Source organism: Halictus rubicundus, chromosome 11 (genome assembly GCF_050948215.1).
Source record: "Halictus rubicundus isolate RS-2024b chromosome 11, iyHalRubi1_principal, whole genome shotgun sequence".
NCBI lineage: Eukaryota > Metazoa > Arthropoda > Insecta > Hymenoptera > Halictidae > Halictus > Halictus rubicundus.
Genome location: NC_135159.1, coordinates 4,957,146 through 4,979,840, shown reverse-complemented (window position 1 = coordinate 4,979,840; position 22,695 = coordinate 4,957,146). Strand labels below are relative to the sequence as shown.

General features: G+C 41.0%; 1 protein-coding gene across 11 annotated transcripts in view; it reads right to left on the bottom strand.

Moving 5' to 3' along the window:
- LOC143358660 (dystrophin, isoforms A/C/F/G/H) overlaps positions 1-22,695 on the bottom strand; it is a 930,016-nt gene that overhangs the window by 616,470 nt on the left and 290,851 nt on the right. For 9 of the 11 annotated variants that reach the window (XM_076795970.1, XM_076795971.1, XM_076795965.1 and 6 more), the window contains one exon: positions 841-1,092. The exons of the other annotated variants lie outside the window; for them this stretch is intronic. In XM_076795970.1, coding sequence (XP_076652085.1) covers positions 841-1,092 — 252 coding nt within the window. The remainder of the gene's footprint in view (positions 1-840; positions 1,093-22,695) is intronic. 11 annotated transcript variants of the gene reach the window in all.

The window sequence follows — 22,695 nt, the reverse complement described above, 5'->3', positions numbered from 1 at the left end:
GACGATTCCTATCGAACGGCGCGCGTATTCGCTGCATTTTCAAACTTGATTTTCTCGATTTTACTTTGTCAAAATTAAAGAGGATATTCTGGGGGCCGCACTTACACTACCGCCCAAAAGTATCCGGATACTTGCGAAATATTTATTAGCATTGCATAAAAGTTATTTCAGTGACTAAAATCGATTTTTATTAGTTTCTTATGAAATGTTTAACGTTCTAACCCTTAGCACTCGAATGGCGCCACTAAAAATTGCTGTATCATTATTCAAAAGATTTTTTACATTATTAAATTTGTTCCTATTTAATAAATTACTAAACACTTCAGTATTGTACGAGTAAATTGCACCATTTTCGTATGTACAACATGAAAAGAATATGTAGAATGGAAATATTCTAGGTCGGAAGAAATGTTTCGTTTTGGAGTTAAAATAGCTTCGAGTGCAAAGGGTTGAATTAAAAATTATGTATGTGGAACTTACCAATACACTAAACATAAATACAAGATTCATCCACGCATCCACCGCGGAGTGTCCGGATACTTTTGAGCGGTAGTGTACGCGAGACACCCTGTATATGATCATTCCAAACATTGTCAGAATGGTCAGATTTCTACCTCGTTCGCTCTTCAGAGAACAGTTTAAAATTGTACGTCTTTCGAAGCTTTTCGAATAAATCTGACTGTCTAACATTTTTTGTAACAAAGAAAAAATGACGATTAAACCGAAAATCGAATCAAGTCTTTTGCAATGACCAAATAATATGGTATCATCGACAATTGTCTTTCGATCAGCGGTGGATGGAAACAAGAAGGGTAGAGAGTAAAACCATCCGAGACCTACCCTGATGAGGACTGTAGTCCGATCGTCGACGAGCCCTTCCGTCCGGCGACCCGGAGGGACCTTCCGGCAAAGGCGAAACGACGTCGGACGAGCCTCGTCTTGATCCGACGCCAGACGAGTGTTCCGAGTCTCTCCGATGTCTGGCCACGTGGGGCGAATCCTGAGGGGTGCCGTGACCGGAACTCATTGGTGTTCTCAGCGGAGAGCCGTGGGAGGAATACGGAGAGCCCGGCGGTTGTATCTTCTCGGTGCCTTTAAGCGAACATCTAGTGTGACGGATTGACCGACGCGACGCGACGCGACGCGACGCGATGCGACGGTCTCCCGACGACTCTACCACGAGAGTCAGGAGAGCCAGCAGAGACGAAAGACCGATGGTGGATCGCAACGAGATCGAGCACGAGGATCATCGTGTCGCTTTATGCGCTCGGGGGACTTCAAATCGCCATTCTCTAGCGAGTCGGGACGGAACCGGGCAATAACCACAGATCCCTATTTCGCGTGTATGTAAACACACGTGGTACGCGTGTAATAAACGAATACGGATCTTAATCTGTGCAATATTAACCCCTTTGCACTCGAGTGCTGACCCTGAAGCACCACTAGAAATTGTTGTGGCATTATTTCAAAGAAATTAGAAAAAATATTACAAAATATTTGTTACATTACAAAATTTCTATTTAATGGATTACTAAACCTTTAAATATTATATGTGGTAATCGGATTAGTTTCGTATGAATAAAATGAAAATATTCCATGACGGAAGAAAAATTTAGTTTTAGAATGAAAATAGCGCCAAGTGCAAAGGGTTAAGTATACGGGTACCCGTGTATTTCAATTTCGCGAATACTCGTTGTATTTGCATTGCGCGCGTGTATTTTAGCCATTTGGTTGTTGGCGCCCAAAGGCGTTTTTAAAATTTGCTTTCGAGGTACTGTTGGCGCCCATAGGCGCCTGACTTCAACTCCGTTTATATGAACTAAATTATAGCGATGCCTGGTTGAGTGAACTCTGGCCGAGCGAAATTCTCTTTATGAACCAAAAACGAACCAAAAATCATGGTCAGTAGTGGGAGGCAGGTGGACTCTTAGTGTATCAATCATCCGATTATGTGAACCAACCTCCGGACGGAATCATATAAAGAGTTACACTGTACTATTAAAATTAATTTTATGTTCACGCATCAACTCTACGAAATCGACATTTCATTACTCCGTTTGCGATTAAATGTAATTGACGTGTCTACAAGAAATACCTTCAAAAATGTGTTCCCAAAAATTCTTAAATAAAGCAGTGAACAGTCGTAAACAGTAACAATTATACAGGGTGGGGCACCTAAGACAAGCCATCTGAATAACTAAAATTTTTCAGAGCCACCAGATCAGGGGAATGGGGGGGGGGGGGGGGGGAGTTGCCCCCTCTCTGCCAGTAGCGGACTAGTCACGTGACATTGCGACGCATGCACGCGTCACGTGACCGGGCAGTGCGTGGGGGAATAGAGTCGTAGAAGGGGAAGGTAGAGGGGGGAGTCAAGTTTTAATCTGGCCACTCTGGTACAGTGTTTACTCTGTATATGTCCCAAATGCCTAGCAGATAAAAGTCCTAGAACTATCCCCACTGCCGCCGGGTATACCCCGTGAAGGGCCAAGAAGGTCGCGTGGATCAAAGAATAGTACCTCCTGCTCGATATATGTCCCTGGCTAGACCCGTGTTTTGGACATATGTCGAGTAAACTCTGTATATACTGCATTGTATTTACGTGGCAATTCGTTATGTCAATTTTATTTGGCTTACGTTACGTCTCCCCAAATGTTCATGATTGAAAAGTCATGCAGTTAAAAGGCTAAAATCATTTATTTATCGAGTACACGCGCACTTCGTCAATTATTTTATTCTCGAGTACAGTTGATAAATATGGAATAACACTTCCTTGTTTGTAGCGTTCTATTTCGATTCGACTAAATACGGGGGCACTCGACAAACATTCAAATTGGATTTTCTCGGGAACGAAATTAGAAAGAAGAACATTTTATTGCATAATTTCTGCACATTTTCTGGTAACAAGATATCCGGTAGCTTATTCCTGCTCCATTTAGTTGAAAACTAACGAAGTGCACGTCTACTAAAAGAATTTTCAAATCACATTTTTTCGCAAATGGGGCCACCAATGAGAAAAAATTTTTTCATATTTGTGATTTAATTTTTCACATAAAATTTCATTTATTCTCAGTTGTATCGTGGTTTTCGTTACGGCTCATATCTATTAACTGCGCTGACATTATTTCATAATTATACATTTTGCAAAGGTAACTTGAAAGGAGCAGTTGTAAGAAATATTCACGTGTCGAGGTTTTTATAATCAATTTCCTCCTTCTAATTTAATAATCCCCAGAACACCGGGTATGATGTAACCGGACCCTAAAGAGTGTTTTCATATCAACAACAACAAAAAAATCTGCAATTTCATTTTCCCGCGGAGCCTATTCCGAGCTGACTTTTAGGATAATTGAAAACGACCGAAACTCGTGTAACGCTGACTAAGCTTTGAGGTGATTCCTTCCAGCTGAGATTGCCCATCCACTCTATATTTTTTTTTCTTTTCGTAAACGCGAGGATAAAATAGAGAATTTTAAAAACCCCGCGGTCCGGATTTACCTTATTTTCATGCACATCATGGATATGGCCGGAAGTCTCCATTAACGAGCATTGAAACTTTCGCGAAATATTCTATCAAATTGCTTTCAAATTCACAAGTGCCAATTAATAACGGATTATATTAAAATCACCGATATGGATTTCACTAACACTGCTATCATCGACAACATAATCGCCGTGACCAGACTTGACCGATAATAGTTTCAACTAATATACGCTTTCTCGAAATTGTCTGCCTACCAGGGTTGAACACACTTTATTTGAAATAAAAAGTAAAAAAGTATTTTTATATGTGTTCAATTCAAGTAAATTGTTTTCAAGTAATTTTTCATTTCAAATACTTCGTCTCAAGTAGAGTAACAAATAATTTTGAATGATAGAATTAGAATATTTGAGATTTCAAAAACTAATTGACCAAATAAAAAATAACATGAAAAATTTTTCAAATAAATTCCAAATAACGAAATAATATAAGGAAAAATTACTTATTAAAGTAGTACGAGATTATTTCAAACCAAACATTATTACGCGTGATGGTCGCCACATACCAACATGGTGGCGTCCTTACCTGTCAAAAACTGAAAATCGCACATCTTTACACACATAACTTTCGAACCAGGGACTTCCTAACCTTAAAACTTGGATTTTCGGAATTTTCTCGCCAAAATCTACAGGATTACATAAAGAAAAGTTTCAAATTCCTGGTTTCCTGAGGCAAAGTTTAACCCCAAATTGATATTGTAAGCTTCAGGTTCATTGATAGAAATATTAATTGACAATAAGACGTGTACCTGATTATTAGACAGCGGATCGTTATGCAAATTCTTATTTCTATACGCAATTCAACACGTCAGAATTTGGAAAAAATTTCCTTCATCAACTAAAACACTCCTCATTTTAGAAATAAACTAATTCTGATTCATATATACGTTTCCTAGCATTTTACAAAACTGTACATGCTGTAAATGCATAAAGCTCTATTGATTATAATTGAACTCCACACAAATATCAATTTTCAATGTTTAAATGTATCAGAATACATAGTGTATCATAAAATTTACTTTTTCGAGAAAATTCTCCGTAGAAAAACCGACGTTATGGATTGGTGGAAATGCAATCACATACGATTTCTCATACTTGTAGCAACAGCGAAACAGCTTCGTTCGTGCTGTACAAGCACCTCGCGAACCGTTTATTGACTCTGGCAATATTAATACCAATTTCGTTTCTACGAAGTTAAAATAAAATAATACCATTTCGCACCGAATATTTCGTGTAACATTTCCCTCGCGCGTTTGGATATTTGTATAATCGTATTTGATTACGCTACGGTATATGAAAATGCTTTCAAACTTGAAAGTGAAACGGGTTTCGGATGAACATAAAATCACAAATAGCCAAACATATTTATGTGTTAACAAACTTTCGGAATCCTGACCAGAATCGAGACTCGATACTCACACACGCCTAATCATTTTGTGTGGGTCCAACAAGTTGTTACACAACTCAGCTAATTAATTAATTCAATGTAACGTTTCATGTGAAATTTGTTCTTTTATTTGAGTCAAGTATTTCAAATGAGAAATTGTTTAAAATAACTGATTTGAATTAAATGCAAAATAAAAGTACTTTCTTTATGTTATTAATCAAATAAAAATAGTAAAGTATTTAAAATAATTTATTACTTCAAGTGATTATTTGTTATCTTATTTCAAATAAAATGTGCCCAACCCTGATCTAGAATCACCCCATTTCCGGTTGTGCCGATCACCCTGTACTATTTCATATTTTGAAAAAAGTACAAGTTGTATTTTAAGTAGCTTGAACTACAGCTTGTGCCTGAACGTATTTATTGTTAAAAGGGAAATTTATTTCACATTATAATTCTAACTATGTGGAATAACAAACGCTTCTAATAAATATTATTCAGTTTGACAAGAGTTATTCACATAAAAAATCAAGCCCTGTGACGTATAACAAAAAAAAAACGAGAAAGTCCCCATTGTCCCCGTACCTGTTGATCCAGAAAAATCTATTGCACGTCAAAGTATCGCACCTGTCCCATTTAATTTGGCACAAAAGATGAAGTCGATATGACTGTCGTTGGTTAACGGAAAAATAATATTCGTTTTGTACCGCATTTCAATAATTATTAGTTGAAAGTGGCAAAAAGGTTACAGAAATACTCATTTTCTGCAACAACGACATAACAATGTGGTAACTGGTAACGGAATTAAAATCTCAAAAAATTACGTGAACTAGGCTGAAGATAATACGGTAACGTCGTAATAAATTGATATACAGGGTGTCCTAAAACTGCCGTAAGTCCTTCAAGGGATTCCTGAGATCATTTGAAGTAACTTTTTGCTTTGCGAGAACGCTCTGCGCGGCTTCGTTAACGAGTTATTAACGAAAAGCCCGGACCAATCAGAACGTCGCATACGGCCGTACGAACGTAGCCGCGCTCTGATTGGTTCGTGTTTTTCGTTAATAACTCCTTAAGAAAACAGCCGAGAGCAATTTCGCAAAGGGAAAAGTTACTTCAAATGACCTCGGGAATCTCTTCAAGGACGTGCACTATTCCTGGAACGCCATCTATAAATTGCTTTCCCACGAGCTCAACGAAACAAATGTAATCGCAACGGAGTAACGAAAATGTATCCCAGAATTTCAGTTCGCAAAAGCGTCAAGTTGGCGCAGAAACGATTTCGCAAAACACGGATTTCGAGGGCGACCATCGGGGGTTGGCTATCTTTTAATCACGGACACGTCGAACGCGTCATACCTCGTCCATCGACGCGGTTCAATTACTCGGCACGGCGATCACTGCGGAATCAATGAACGTCCGATGACGAATTTCGCTCGCATCTCGTACGACGATCGCTTCGATCCGTCCCCGCGATCGTTTAATAATCGAACACAGTATCGTCGTGGAGGCGCGTGTACACTGCGTTTTCCAATATATCGTTCGCCCCCCGGGGGAAAAAAAGTGGAGCAAATCGAATTATTTCGCACGTACTCGATTCTATCGGCGAACGCGAACGGTATGGTAAACATCGCGGTCGGGACGAGCGCGCGCGGGACGAATCCTCGTGCAAAAATCAGCCGAACGTGTCAAACGAATCCTCCTCGAAGCTGGCGAGGCAAAAAATTCCTCGCAAACTAAAATGTCGGTGAAATTCGATTTTAGTCTAATCCCCCCCGCTGCGAATTACAATTCGTTCCGTGTTTGCCGGGTGTTTTAGCCAGCACTGATAAACATTCGTGGCGATCGAACGGCAACGGAAACGTCGAGTCAGATGATCCTCGAAACTGGGTTGCAGTGTTTTAAATGCTGTCGATAATATAGCCGAATTATTCGTACAACAAGCACGCGAATATACAACGAAAGAAACGAAACGGTAAACCGCAAAAGCTATCAAAATATAATACGTAGATTTTCGAGTTTCGACACTTTATAGCGCACGTAAATGTGTCAATGAAACTAAAAGCTCCGAGAAGATTTTTCGATTTTGGCTTTTAAATTGCATACATTGTTGCGCGTGAACAAAAATTGAACGGAAATGGATCTTTGTTAAAAGTTTCAATAAACGGAAAATAAAATGAAACTGGCATTCGTGATTTTTTATAAAATGAAAAAAGTCCAAGACGACATAGCACTAATTGAATTTGGAACTGCTCACATTTTTTTCACGCACCACATTACCATTTCTGTGACCGAGAGATTTTAAGTTACAAATGATATTAAATTAATGTCATCATAACATTCAGTAGTTTCAAGTTTTTATATTTAATATTTGTAGGGTTTTTAGACATCATTCTTTATTGATATAGATTCAATCATGAAAGTTCACACATACCGTTTAAACGTCAAATATTCAAATGTAAACAGCCATTTTGCATATTTCATGGATGCTGATTAACTTGTTAGTTAAATTATTAAAAATCTGAATAAAACGCGAAATTAAATGTATCACGCAGCCAGAAGAAGCATAGCAAAATTCATAAAATTTGTTGCATTTTGCGGTTAATATCATGATTATATTAATAAATTTTATTTATTTATCTTCCTTACGGAATCTAATTTTAACGAACAAATTGATGTCCACAGAATATCCGAAACAATGGTTCGTTGGCACTAGGTTTACTTGACCGTCAAAAATGACAGTTTTGTAATATTTTTAATTTAATTTAATATTTTTAATTTTTGTGATTGTGAAGTTAGATGTTTATACTGTTTAAAAAATGGCAAAAAATTTGGACAGATATATTCTTGTTATTTTTATAAAGTAATGTAAAATAGTGACTTTTAGTGGTCCGTAAACCTAGTGTTAATATCAAAGATCAGAATTTGTTGATTTAAATATTGAACTTTTGGTAGACGTACGTAAGCATTCCTAATTGACTCACGGTCATGGTTCTAAATCACAGCCGTAAGGCACCACCCCGAAATTTCAAATTTGCACGAAGACACGCACGTTTTACACCCCCGCAGTTCCCTTCGGGAGGATCGAGTGCAGCACCATGTAATCTCCACTCTGGACAATTACATTTCATCCTGCGTCCAAATACGTTGCCGATGAGGCTGACTTCAAACACGGTGTACATCCTGCGAGTAGAATCGCCTAAGCGTAACTCAAATAACGCAACTCGGGTCGAGAACAGTCTACAAGCTAAGCTGGTAAGGGTAGAAGGCGAACCACCTTGGGCACACTCCGAGACAAACAGATAGCACTCTAGTTTTTCTCATTTGGTACTACAAACTGAAGAGAACGAATATTTTAATATGTCAACATCCTTGGGCATGTATGTACATACATATTATCCGCAATATTTACTTCAACAAAATTCACGGAATGAATATTGCGGTTCGCAAACGGGACAAAATGATGGCGCAGGTATTACGTTTCTCAGGTGTGTATAAGTTACCGAACAGCAAACATTCATTGTAAAACGTAATTGGCAAAGTGTGTGTTAGGTTGTTGTATACAGTTATGCAAAAGTTTATAAATAGACAGCGGATTTTATGACAAAAGGAGTAATTCGAAACAGTGAAAACGTTGGAAGAATTTACAAAACACTGTTATATTATTTTCGACTCATTAAACATATTAAGAAAGAAAATAAATTTCGATTTCACTCTATTTTGTTGCAGATCAGGTAGAAAATTCTTATTTTGCATAAAGAACCGCTGTCTAGTTATAAAACGTTTTAATCGAGAAATACTATTACGGTCTACAGGATTATTATAGATCACTTGCGTGGCTATAAAGCTGATCCTTAAAATCCCAGCTTTAATTTCAATTTAGACGTCAAATTTTACTTGTAAATAAATTTTATTGTAACGTCCATAAATTCGATTTTTATTTTCGTGGAGAAACAACTTATTAACGACAAGTTATGTGAATTTCGGCCAAAATGTGGTGATTAATCAATTATTCGTTAGATGTACAGGAGGTCCTACAAAATATGAAGCATCAATGTTTACATATTTCAAGTTTTTCGTTAAGTGTGCTATCATTTCATCCCTTTATATTTCATTCTACTTCTTTAAATAAAAATAGGTAGGTAAGCTTCATTTAATTTCATTCATATATGTCAAGAAAGGCACTCTGAAAATACAGGGTGTCATGTAACGAGTGGTACAACCCGCAAGGGGGGGGGGAATCTACATGAAAAAATAAGTCGAAAAGAAACAGTAATGTTTTTTCGTTTGCGGCTTCGTTTTCGAGTAAACTGACTTTAAAGATCCGATGAGTTCGCGTGCTCCAGTATATGCAAGAAGTAGAATTGGTTGGCCATGATCAGACGCGTCAGACGATCCCTATCTAATAGCACTAGAAGTGTGCGAGAACCCGAAAATATCGGGAACACGATCTTCGGGTCGAGTTGAGATACCAAAAATGTCGAGATTCCCGAAGGAATAGGGTTTCCCGAAAATTTCGAGGTTCCCCAATGACTCGGGTTTCCCAATAAATTCGACGTTCCAGAATGACTCGGGTTTCTCAATAAATTCGAGGTTCCTGAATGACTCGGGTCTCCCAATAAATTCAAGGTTCCGAAATAACTCGAGTTTCCCGACAATTTCGACGTTCCCGAATGACTCGAGTTTTCCAATAAATTCGGGGTTCCCGAAAATTTCGAGGTTCCAAAATGACTCGGGTTTCTCAATAAATTCGAGGTTCCTGAATGACTCGGGTCTCCTAATAAATTCGAGGTTCCCGAATGACTCGGTTTTCCCGATAAATTCGAGGTTCCTCAATGACTCAGTTTCCCAATAAATTCGAGGTTCCCGAATGACTCGGGTTTCCCAATAAATTCGAGGTTCCCGAATGACTCGGGTTTCCCAATAAATTCGAGGTTCCCGAATGACTCGAGTTTCTCAATAAATTCAAGGTTCCGAAATAACTCGGGTTTCCCGACAATTTCGACGTTACCGAATGACTCGGGTTTTCCAATAAATTCGGGGTTCCCGAAAATTTCGAGGTTCCAAAATGACTCGGGTTTCTCAATAAATCCGAGGTTCCTGAATGACTCGGGTCTCCTAATAAATTCAAGGTTCCCGAATGACTCGGGTTCCCAATAAATTCGAGGTTCCCGAATGACTCGGTTTTCCCGATAAATTCGAGGTTCCTCAATGACTCAGTTTCCCAATAAATTCGAGGTTCCCGAATGACTCGGGTTTCCCAATAAATTCGAGGTTCCCGAATGACTCGAGTTTCTCAATAAATTCAAGGTTCCGAAATAACTCGGGTTTCCCGACAATTTCGACGTTACCGAATGACTCGGGTTTTCCAATAAATTCGGGGTTCCCGAAAATTTCGAGGTTCCAAAATGACTCGGGTTTCTCAATAAATCCGAGGTTCCTGAATGACTCGGGTCTCCTAATAAATTCAAGGTTCCCGAATGACTCGGGTTCCCAATAAATTCGAGGTTCCCGAATGACTCGGTTTTCCCAATGAATTCGAGGTTCCCGAATGACTCGAGTTTTTCAATAAAGTCGAGGTTCCCGAATGACTCGGGTTTCCCAATGAATTCGAGGTTCCCGAATGACTCGAGTTTTTCAATAAAGTCGAGGTTCCCGAATGACTCGGTTTCGTAATAAATTCGAGGTTCCTGAATGACTCGAGTTTCCCGATAAATTCGAGGTTTCCAAATGACTCGGGTTTCCCAATAAATTCGAGGTTCCCGAATGACTCGTGTTCCCAATAAATTCGAGGTTCCCGAATGACTCGTGTTCCCAATAAATTCGAGGTTCCCGAATGACTCGGGTTTCCCAATGAATTCGAGGTTCCCGAATGACTCGAGTGTTTCAATAAAGTCGAGGTTCCCGAATGACTCGGGTTTCCTAATAAATTCGAGGTTCCTGAATGACTCGAGTTTCCCGAAAATTTCGACGTTCCCGAATGACTGGGGTTTCCCAATAAATTCGAGGTTCCCGAATGACTCGGGTTTCCCAATAAATACGAGTTTCCCGAATGACTCGGCTTTTCCAACCCGACCCGATATTTCGGATTCTCGCACACCCCTAAATAGCACGATTACTAGCTGCACTTTCAAACTCGATTTTCTCGAAAACGTTGCATCAAACGAAAAAACATTATTCTCCTTTCTCGACGTACTTTTTCATGTAGACTCACCTCCTTGTAGCACCAGTTCCATGCCGGCCCGCATAAAAAAAGAATTGAATTTGTAGTATTCAAGAAATCACATGAACACAGTAACTGCCAAATTTTAGAATGAAAGAATGAAACTAAACTGTCAGGCGTACCAAATACATTTCTGGCGCCGAGTGTGGTCTACGTAACATTCCAAAATTCCCAAATGGGGATCGTGGCAGCTAATGAGTTAATATCGAGGTGTGTGCTATTTTTTCGTCCCGTAGCGTAGATCCTCCGATCGCGATCCACCAGAGCGGTCTCCGTTTCCCGGAAATCACGGTACTACAGGGCAAGGGTATCCTTGACGAACGACGAGATGCGACGCGACGCGACGGTACGCGACGGTACGCGCGCTAATATACCTTGGTGAAGGACTGGCGAATGATGAGAAATTCCGGAGAGGACGGTCTGATGCGTAGGCGGAGAATGAACGAGACCGGCGGGTCCGAGAGGGTTGACGAAACCGTGGATCGGATTCCCGTGCATGGGATTGCCGTGGATCGAGCGCGATGGTACCATTCCAGGCAAAGGTATCCCCCTAGTTTGTACCTCGTGAGAGGCGGAGACGGGCATGACGTTCGCGGCCGGATGACCAGGAACGGGACTACCGCCATGTATGGAGCCTCTCCTGTGCTGCGACATAATTGGAATTCGATGACGGGCGACGAGGACGAGATACGTACGACCTGGTGTGGGGGGATACTTCGCGCGGGGGGATTGGGGGGAAGGCGGCCCTTAATGTCTCCTGAAGATCGACGACATCTGTACGATCGAATTCGTCGCCGGGAGCAGGATCGTTCGAGGGTCTCCTCTTCTTGTCCGCGGCTCGATATCCTCGAACTCGATTCGTTCGTGGGAATCGGCGTCTCTTCGCGTCAAACGATCATTCGCGGAGGTTGATTGCTTCTCGGAATCAGGTTTGTCGAAGCTCGTCGGGTAAACAGAAAACGAAATCACTATGATCACAGGTGATCCGGGGCACGAGGATTCGAAAATATGTAAATCGATGGTGCAAAAATCACTTCGAGCTACACTGACGATCCTCCCACGAAGATATTCGAAAAGCTTGGTCCTCTTCTCCGAAAAATGAAATCACTGCGATCACAGGCGGTCCCGCACAAAGATATTACAAAATTGATATGGATGTGATAGAGGACGAAGAATGTAGTCCCGTTGTCTTCGATCCGTAGCGGTTAATGACGCGTCCCGGAGGTGGCTATAGCCGAGGAGTGCAGACCGACTTCCGTACACCACGATTATTATGCATCCTTCCGCAGGAATAATTAACGTCGTTCGACCGGTGGGATGACGGTCCCTCGTGTCACGCGAATTTCACGGACTCTGCGCGCCGAGATTTATCGCGGAACGTTTACACCGGTTGAAGAGCCGGGTCTACGCCATTCATCGTTCAGCCAGCGTTGGGTATGAAAAATTCGATCGGATCAATGCGTTTGATATGTAGTTCTACGTCGTTGTAACGATTCCCCAAAATAAGACCACGATCACTTTTCAGCCTTTACTCTTCCGCTAGAAAAGTCTCGATCAAAGGGTCGCCGAAAAATACGACGAGCTTTTAAATACCCTTCGCGAGGGTTTCTCGCGTAGCACAGAGAGGTATCACGTAGTCAGGTTGGACCACGAGCCTAACCGGCACAGCTCGGTGATAAATTCCTCTCGCTTTCCACGGGATTCGTGGCCCTGGCGTAGCTCACTTTAAGCATCAATTATTAACGAAAGCAGCGCACGCGTTTTAGAAACGGCTTGCGGCACGTGTTGGCACCTATCTCAGTCTCCTCTAGCCGGCTATCGAAGCCGATTCCGCTCGTGGAGAGTAGGTGGACTCGTGAAGCCGGCTCCTCGGCCTCGTTCGATCGTGTGTCACCGACGTCTCCTTATTATCCGGTCTCGGCCTGTTCCGATCTTATCCGAGCCGGCACACTCCCTTATCACTGGGGCACTGTTACGCTATCCGACGATCCAACGTCCTCGACTGAACCGCGCCAGAACTACGCGACCGGTCACCGACCGCGACCTTGCTACACTCGACTTGTTGATTTAAGACACTTGTTGGTGTGACCGTAATCGCGACCACCCTTGATATGTACTTCGACGAGGTCGCTCAGCACTGATAACCGGAATCCCGGCGCGGCGGACACTTGGAACGCGTGGCTGTGCGGTTAGCTACTTCGCTCGTTCCGCGAAAAGTCGTCTCGCTTGACCAGGAGAAGAAGACGTATCTCGAATACTGACACGAGAAACGTCACGCAACTTATTACGAGTTGAGATTATTACGGGTTGGCGGAGTCGAACAGTTTCGACGTAGCCGAGCACACGATCACAAGGAAGAATATACGGAGTGTGTTCTCCGATCAGTGAAATCTTGCACCGTAAGCAGCGAGGTAGGTCCTAATTGACAGCAGGCAGATTTGATATGCACGTAGTTGTCGCACAACAGACAGGGAAGGAACCGGTGTGTGTGTCTTGCACAGTGACGTATCCCGTGGCACAAACCAGCACTTCGATCACAGAGGTTACAGGAACCGAGCACGTCGGAAGATCCTCGACAATCGAGTCACGTGATTAAGAAGAAGGATCACCGGGAGAGAATTATCCACAGGTGGAACTTGTTCGTCCGGCGTAGTGCACCACTTTTTCCCGAGAGAGTCCCACGTGTCTAGCGGCTCGCGAGGCGCACACAGGAAGGAAAAAAAAAGCACTCGAACGAACCAACGTATCGTTCCGCGTTCCGCACACGGATCGACGCGACCCGGCGAGTTTGCGACCCGAGCAGGACTCGCGCGACTCAAAGGTACGACCGGCTAGAGGGCGATTAAAAATCGCGAATGCCGGCGAGCGGTGAGCGACCGTCCGCGAGCGTAGTCAGCGAAACGAGTATCCTCGAGCGGGGAAACGGCGCTGGCGTATTTTCCGCGAGCACGTTTTTGGCGGCGGTTGCGGGAGCGTCGCGACGCCGGCAGCGTCGGGGTGAGTCGTCCGTGTGCGACAGGGAGCGGCCGCGCGAACACTGAAACCAACCCATGCCTCCTCCACCACCGACAACACAACCACCATCGAGGATGCCGCACCCTCTCCTCCACCAGCGGCCTGCCACCACCGGTGCTGCTTGTGCCGGTGCTGCTGCCCGCTACTACTTCTACTACTACTACTACTACTACTACTATTACTACTATCGGCCCGTCGTCACCACCACTACCTGATCCACCAGCTACCCCCCCGCGCGCCACTACCACTATCACCATCCTTACGACCACCATCAGCGACCGCCTCGCCAACCCGCCGGATTCTCTACCCTTCAGCCACTATCCATTGCCACCACCCTACCCTACCCTACCCTACCCTACCCGGCACACGGTTTCTCTTGTGTAGGTGAAGAGCAACCCCCCTTCCTCTACCCCCTCGACTACCGGCGGCGGTGCAGCAGGTAGATACTGACGACGCTACTACTATCTATCCCCCTCCCTCCAACCCTACTCTCTCCCTCTCTCTCTCTCTCTCTCTCTCCTTCTTCGACACCCTCCACCTTCGAACTCTGCCATCCTCGGCGATATATACCGACCGGTCTACTCCCTTTCTCTTTTACGTTCCCATCCCTCCGCGCTCAGAACCCCTTCCGAGCGCCTCTACCACCACCACCGCCGCCGCCATCACCACCACCATCGCCGCCACCAACGCCACCCTTCTTCCTGTCCCTCTGTCGTTCTCTTCGCTCTTTCTTCCCGACACATCGAGCCCCGCGTGCGTGCCTACGTGCACACGCCGCGACGCCACGCCACGCCACGCCAGGTCGTAGGTACGCGACGCTCTCGCGTAGAGGCTCGTACAGGGTGTACCGGCCACCTTCGTGTCACGATACACGGGCGCGTTAGGCGTGCGTAATTACTCGTCGACGTCGTTGCACCCGCGACGCGACCAACCGCGTTTGTATGTTAATGAACGCCCGGCTACACTAGTTTCTCGCTGTGACGCGGGTCGATGGACTTTGCAAAGTAGTCACTCGCACGAGTTATGTTGCCGACCCGGACCACACACGCACACGCACACACGCACACAATGCGACCGACCAACGAATTGAGACATCGCCGGATCGGTCTACTGAATTTTGTGGGCATCTTGACGGAAAACGCGCGGCAAGAATGCCGCTTCGAAAGGACCTAGCAGGATAAGACTGGTCCAGCGGTACAATTTTTATCGGTATTGTAAACAATGGTATTGGAAAACAATGGTTTTAGGTTGAAAGATAATCCCCCAAAATTTTAAGTCGCTAACCCTTCATTTACGGATAATGTGAGGGTAAATACGCTGTTTCATTTGAAATGAGATCGGCTCTGGACTTTGCATTTATTCCGAGGTGATTTCCCAAAATATCCTTTTCAAATGCGTTAATTATTTGATGGAAATATCCTGACACTTGTTGTTCATGTTGCAGACCGAATATATTTTTAATCGTTACTTTAGAACTGCCACTTCTAAGTTTAAATAAAAATATAATTAATGCTTGTTTCACAGTCGAGCGCGATGCAGAGGGTGTTTGTGATTTTGGGTTCAAGACCGAGCGAGTGTTGGGGACTTTTAAGTGGAAGTCTTAAGAGCGAGTCGCAGAGAAACCGAATGAGTCTAAGAGTACCATACTGAGAATCGTAGACAGAGTATCCTAGAATCAATAATAAATACATATTATCATTAATCAAATCTATCACCAATAGTATTATCCCTACATAATAATACCGTAATTTCATTTGTTTTTCAATATTTAACTATGTTCCACCAATCTAAGGATCTTGAAACTTTTGTATATATTAAATAGGTAACAGAAGATTGTTCTTGAATTTTTTGGAAGTGGTCACTCGAAGGGCTGCTTGCAAACCCCACCCCTAAAAAATTAAATAATTTTTTTCTACCCTTAATAATTTAATCACAATTGTGAAAAAAATATATGATATGAAGGAGGTAAGTTCGAATATTTTCGTTTTTGTTCCATATGAATATCTTAATTAACAATCGAGAAAAAAAATGATACAGTTAAGGGTATTTACCCTCATATTATCCTTAAATGAAGGGTTAGCGACTTAAAATTTTGGGGGATTATCTTTCAACCTAAAACCATTGTTTACAATACCGATAAAAATTGTACTGGGGCCGCTGGACCAGTCTTATCCTGCTACGCCCTTTAACTAAGATTCCTTGTTTTGCCGTATTCAAAATTGCCACGATTAACCCCTCTTGCCCTACGATATTCGAGTCATACTCGTGATGAAGATTCTGAACAGAGTCTTATATTTTATCTAGATTATTTCTTCGTGAATGCATAAAAATCCGCAGTCTATTAATAACATTCATATTTATTATTTTATTATTTTATTAATAGACTGCGGAGTTTTATGCATTTATCAAGAACTGGGTAAAAAATTTCGGAATATTGTTATGTTGTTTTCAACGTGAAAAGACTCTTAAGGGATGAAATGAATTTCTAGTTAACTACTGCTTCCCACACTTAATGCAGAATATTTTTATTGTGCATAAAGATCCGCAGTCTAGTTGTTGATTTCCTCGAAACCGAAATAAAATTCTATTTTGGCGTTGTTAATGTGCATAACTATTGAAGAACATATAGGGATATAATAGATACTAATTTTCTTCTTTTTTTTTTTAGGAAATTACAAATTACAAAAAAGTTCTAGTCACTAAAACCGTAAAATAAATCGTAGTGCGAGGGGTTAACGTGTTTATAACAATTCTTGTTTCCGAGTATTGGATAGATTATTGGATAGTATAAACAAAGACATACTGCTAATAATTGACATCAAATCTGTTAGTATCTGCTACGATAAATGAGATTTAGCAAAAAAAGAAGAAATCGGAATGAGGGTAGAGGTATTAGCTGCATTCGACAAGGATTTTCAAATGTTTAATTACTGCCTCGTTGCATGAATCGAACAGCACCGAAGAAGTTACTCTTCAGGAGGCTGACATAACGAAGAAGAAATACGCTGTGCCCGATTTTCTCGGACGCCATAATGGTCGTTAATTGTTGCAAGCCACCCTCTCTCTCTCTCTCTCTCTCTCTCTCTCTCTCTCTCTCTCTCTCGCTCTCTCTCCCTCTCTCTCGCTCTCTCCGTTGTCACCGGAAATCGCGTTGCTACGGGAATATCGTTCGCCAGTTATCGTTTCGACGTCAATCGCGTCGGTTCGATGCGCAGTTTTGTTACCTGGTATTGGTGTACGGTTGATAAATTGAGTTTGAGGAAAATGGAAATTCGTTTCTGGATTGAAAACCGGTCGGAAAGCGAGGTAGTAATGGATTGTACAATTTTTTTTTTACGGCAATCGCACGAGAAATCCAATATAATGGTTGGCAAAACATCTATTTTTCGACCGTTACAAAACAATCGGGTATTCCAACACGATTTTGCGACGACGAAACAGCGATAGGGAGAAAAACTACCGAAAAGCATTAGACCAAAGAATTTTTAATCATTTCCTCGGGAGAAGGAAGTCATTATACGGAACGGTCCACGTAAATGTAGCCGAATAAATATATTGTACACAAAATGTCGGAAACGAGTCTCATATATTGAAATTTAATTTTTCGAATTGAAGGCCATTTGAATACAATGTTATTAATATCTCGGACAATGAGTGCATTTTAATGTTCGCTACAATATACAAAAGAGATATATGCACTTACCGGGGACGTTCAAATTATTGCAGCTACAGTACGAAAAATATGTATTCATTGTCTATAGAACGGTTAATGGTGCCTGCAGTGTTGGTACATGCGTATTTGCAAATATCAATACCTCATGAAAAATTAATAAGAATTTCATGTAACTATACTTTAATGTAAAAATTGATTTGTCAAACGAAAACTCACCAACTTATACAATAGACTCTAATAATTTATGTTTTTACTATGTGTTCTGCGATGTGTTCCTTCATAAATACCACTTAAATTACAGTTAAAATATTTTGCACATCATCACATTCGAAGGAGATCTTTAGATGGCTACCTTTAGGCATGCTGCAAACGTTTACGTAAATGTCGATAGACATTCGTATCCATCGATATTTTTATTAAATTATTTCGAATTAAAAAATTTGATATACCACAAGAAATGCTGTGTCTGCGTCATTGTTTCATTTCACAGTGTACAAAGTTAGAATGCAAACTAAAGAAATGGTAAATCAAGGTGATTTGTCAAATTTGAGAATGTAGAAACCAGAATTTATGTTGAAAAATACCAGGATAGTTTAGTTATGAAACTGAATGAAAATACAATGAAGTGAAAACTCGAGTTGTTCAGAGTAAACACTACTACTGTGAACAGAATTACCATTAAAAAAAATACTCAGAACAGTTGACGGATACGTCGAGCTCGGGAGGAGATAAAGGATGGCTAATTGCGAAGTCATTAAAACATCAGGAGACCCACATTGGTGAAAAAAAAACAAGCAATGGACTTAATACTCGGTGGAACGAAAAGTCTTGTAAAGGCCAGCTTCAATTCATTCCATAAATTTTCGTTATTTGATAAACACTTTTTTTTATTTTGCTGGTTTTGTTAAAAAGAAAGATAAACTTGTACTACTTGAAAAACAGATCACAGTGTATTTGACCTGTCGTAATTTATTTTTGTACCTAATACTTGTACGTTAAAATAAAAAAAAAAGATTTTTAGTTAATGCAATAAATGTAAACTATAATTCGTATGCTGTACATCTTCAACTAAAATCCCACTTGTATAGTTTATTCATTCTATAAATTTATGAGTTCTGTAAATGGATAAAGCAGATTACAGTGTATTTCTAAACTTACAAGAGAAAGTTTAGTATAATTTTTCACAAGATTTAGAAAACGGCAGAAAATTTGCCACGAATGTTGCTACATAATTTACAAACAAGGGTGTATTATAAGTAATTATAAAAGAGGGCAATTTCCATACATTTTAAATGAATTCATTAGGGACGCAACTTCACCTGCTGATGTTCCATAAAAGGTATAGGAGACATTGAGTAAACTAGTTTAAAACCCGATCAATATCACAATCACGAGTTCCCGAGCACCTAATCATTCCGAAGGCAAGCGGCAATGAACGAGCAGAAAGTTGAATTCCGTTGTCGTCCGAGCAGGGCGATTAATCGTTGTAACGAGGTCTGATATTAAATTCCTCGACGAGTCAAGTGCCAAAAACACTGTTACGTGGTAAGGAAAACGACCCTTTTATTAAGTATATAAGGATGCGATTATAATGAGCATTATTTTACAGTATGCATCATCGTCCACTGAAAATTATTATTCAAATGTTTTCGTTGAAATATCATTAATACTGTCCATATTTTTACATTCGTCGTTCCCCCAAATTGCAAATGTAGAGTGACTTCTCATAATGAATTTATTAAGGGACAAAAATATTCCAACTTCTAACAATATGTAAACATTCACCTAAAACAAATTTACTCCTTTAAGGGAATTATTAATAGTCAAGTAACTTGCAAAGATAGTCACGAAATAAATCATAGGTAAATCAAAATATTTAAAATACAATACATTCGGTTGGAACGAAAGTTCGTTTATAAATTAAAATTCAAAGATAAAATTAAGAAATTTATTCAACGACTTATTCAGAAACATATTTTCCATTCTGTTCTACTGTTCATTTTTATTTTAAACTATTACTTCTTTGACGTTTACAGCCCACCAGGAAAAAGAGAAAATTTATATTTATTGGATACCCACGCATTCTCCAATGGCTGAATACAGTGTTTTCTCGATATATGTCCACAAAACGGGTCTACCCAAGGACATATATCGGCTAGAAGATACTATTCTTTGATACACTGCCGAACGTGGCCTTATTCCTGGCCCCTCACGGGGCATACCCCGCGACAGTGGGGATAGTTCTCTGACTCTTATCGGCGAGATATCTGGGACATATATCGAGTAAAGACTGAATTGACCGCAATAAAATAGAATTTCATTTCAACGTAAAGGGGATTATTTAGCAGGTTCTATTCGAAGTCTTCATCACGAGTCTGACTCGATATTATAGTGCAAGGGGCAAGTAACATGATCTGCACAAGGCAACTGTGCGAACAAAGACATTGATCAAAACAAAAATAAATTAGACAATTTGTGGTGAGAAAAGAAAAAGGGAGAAGATAAACGAAAAAGAAATGCACGCATCAATGGCCATTTTTTCCTTTTTTCCTTTTTAATTAGCTGAAAAATCGGCATTTTCCTTTCGATGGATCAGCATTCCGTAGCGAAGACGACAAGCATCGATCGACGATCGACCATCTACTGTCTCTTACTCGGAATAACGTGTACAGGTCGGCGAGGAAAAGAACGACGCCGTCATTCGTTTCGGTAATGCCTTTCTGCGGAACGGCAGCAGAATATTTCGTTTAGACGCGAACTGGAGGGAGCCGGGACGAGCCAAATCCCCGAAGTCGTTTATTAGCCGGGGAGAAACCACGTGCGATGGCTACGAACGACTTGATAAGTGTGGCTCAGTCCAACTTCGCGCGATCCGATTGTTCCTATTTACGCGACCGGAAAGAATGGTCTGATTAAGCCCGGACCGGAAATTCCATGTCCAATAACGATTTGTTCCGCAGCCAGATTTTCAATAACGACAATAAATGGGGCCTACAGTAGCCTCTTCGTAACTGTCGTATCGTCGGGTCTGTCAAGTGACAGTTCTGGTAGAGGTGCTACATGTTTTGTAATGTTCCGATCGTAGAGAAGGATAGCGACCCAATTAGTGTGCCTCTATTAATTATACTTATTTTTAAAGCGAAATGAATATTGACAAAAAAAGATATTAAATTTTTCACTAAAATCAGTTAATATATACATATCTTATACATCTCTTTTTTAATTTATTATGCTTTGAAAATAAGTACAATTAATATAGGAACAGTAATTGCCACCTGCACAGTAATTGGGTCCCTTTCCATAGCGATTGAAAAAGAATAAGGTTCGACGCTTCGACTGCTTGCTTCTCTTTCTTTTCCGTTCGCCGTCTTCTTTCACGCCCGCAACTTTAATCGCTTATTACGCGAGTAATTATAATCGTAAAACTGATTGGAAGTCGATTTACACAAGTCAAAGGGCAGCCAATTCCTTGTGGAAGTCGAAAGCTTTATACTCCAAATGCCGGCGATTTTTTAATTTTCACCATTCCCAATTTTTATAGATTCCTTTCATTTTGTGGCAAACTTGGGCGTCGGGTTTTTTTTAACGTTCTGATTGAACCATCGCCGAATCACTGTTTTGCATACAATTTTTGTTAAATTTATAGAATATTGTATTAGAAGATATATTCCGTATAACATTCTGTAATGAAGTTCGCTTTACTCTTTATAAAACTCGAGCATCGCAAATGTCTTTTTTCGTGAAATATTTTTGTGGTTCGTTTTTCTTATTCCAGTTCGAACTATAACCGCGCCATATACAGATACAGAATCGTTTGATTTTTTAGTTGCATACGTCTGAAACAGTCGCTAAACTGTCAGTCACGTAGAACAATTTTTTGGTTTTCAAAAAACTGGTACCATCTGCGATTAAATCAATATTCTTCTTTACAAAAAAAAAAGAAGCATCGCATGCTTCTAACATACACCCATTTTAAAAAGTCTATAAAGCTTGAAAACAATATGTTCAACAATTTCCCATTAATTTATTCTTTCGAAACTCGTTTGCTTGTCGGTGCATAATACTTGGACACTTGGCAAATAATATATACATTGAAAACACATTCTCAGGTTGCACTTAACCTTTAGTTCGTACGGTGACATTTTAACAATTACAAACGCGATAGCATTCAATTAAAGTTCAGAATTTGAAACAGAATTAGTATTTGTATAGCACATTTTCTAATAGCTTAGCATTCAGAGCATCAACAATCGAAACCGTTACGGGTCGTCAGGGACCCAACGATGCCGACTAGGGGTTAAAATTGTAATGGAATAGGGAACATATTTTCCAACAGGTTTTAATACTTCGGTATAGTTAGTTCACGAGACCGACACGCGACTTAGTAAGGTTAAACGGTCGTAATTTTGTTCGATTCAATTGTTGCACCTTGGCTCGCGATTTCCTGTGTGTTCAGGTGGTCACATTGAAACGAGCTGCAACGGAACGGAATAAATGCGGCGGGTTCGATCGGGCCTGGTTCCCTCTGTCTAAGGCAGCGAAATCGCCCACTTACATGAAATATACGGCCTGGCAATATTTTAAGATCTCCGGGCGTAATAATACTATCGTAGTTCCTAGGGCGTTACAGCTGGTACGGCGAACAAACCATAAAAATTCAACGAACGAGATCGTTCCCCGACGGTGTGGAACGTTATATGGAAGAAGTTAAGCACTGCGCCTATACCTAATCTACCCTTATCTTCGCCAGCAGATTCGAGAACACTCTTATTCCGCAAAATGGCTTTACTGTAAACCATTCGTCGGGGAATTGTTCCGCGGTGCCCGAATAATCTCATCCAACCTCTACAACCTGCCATGCTA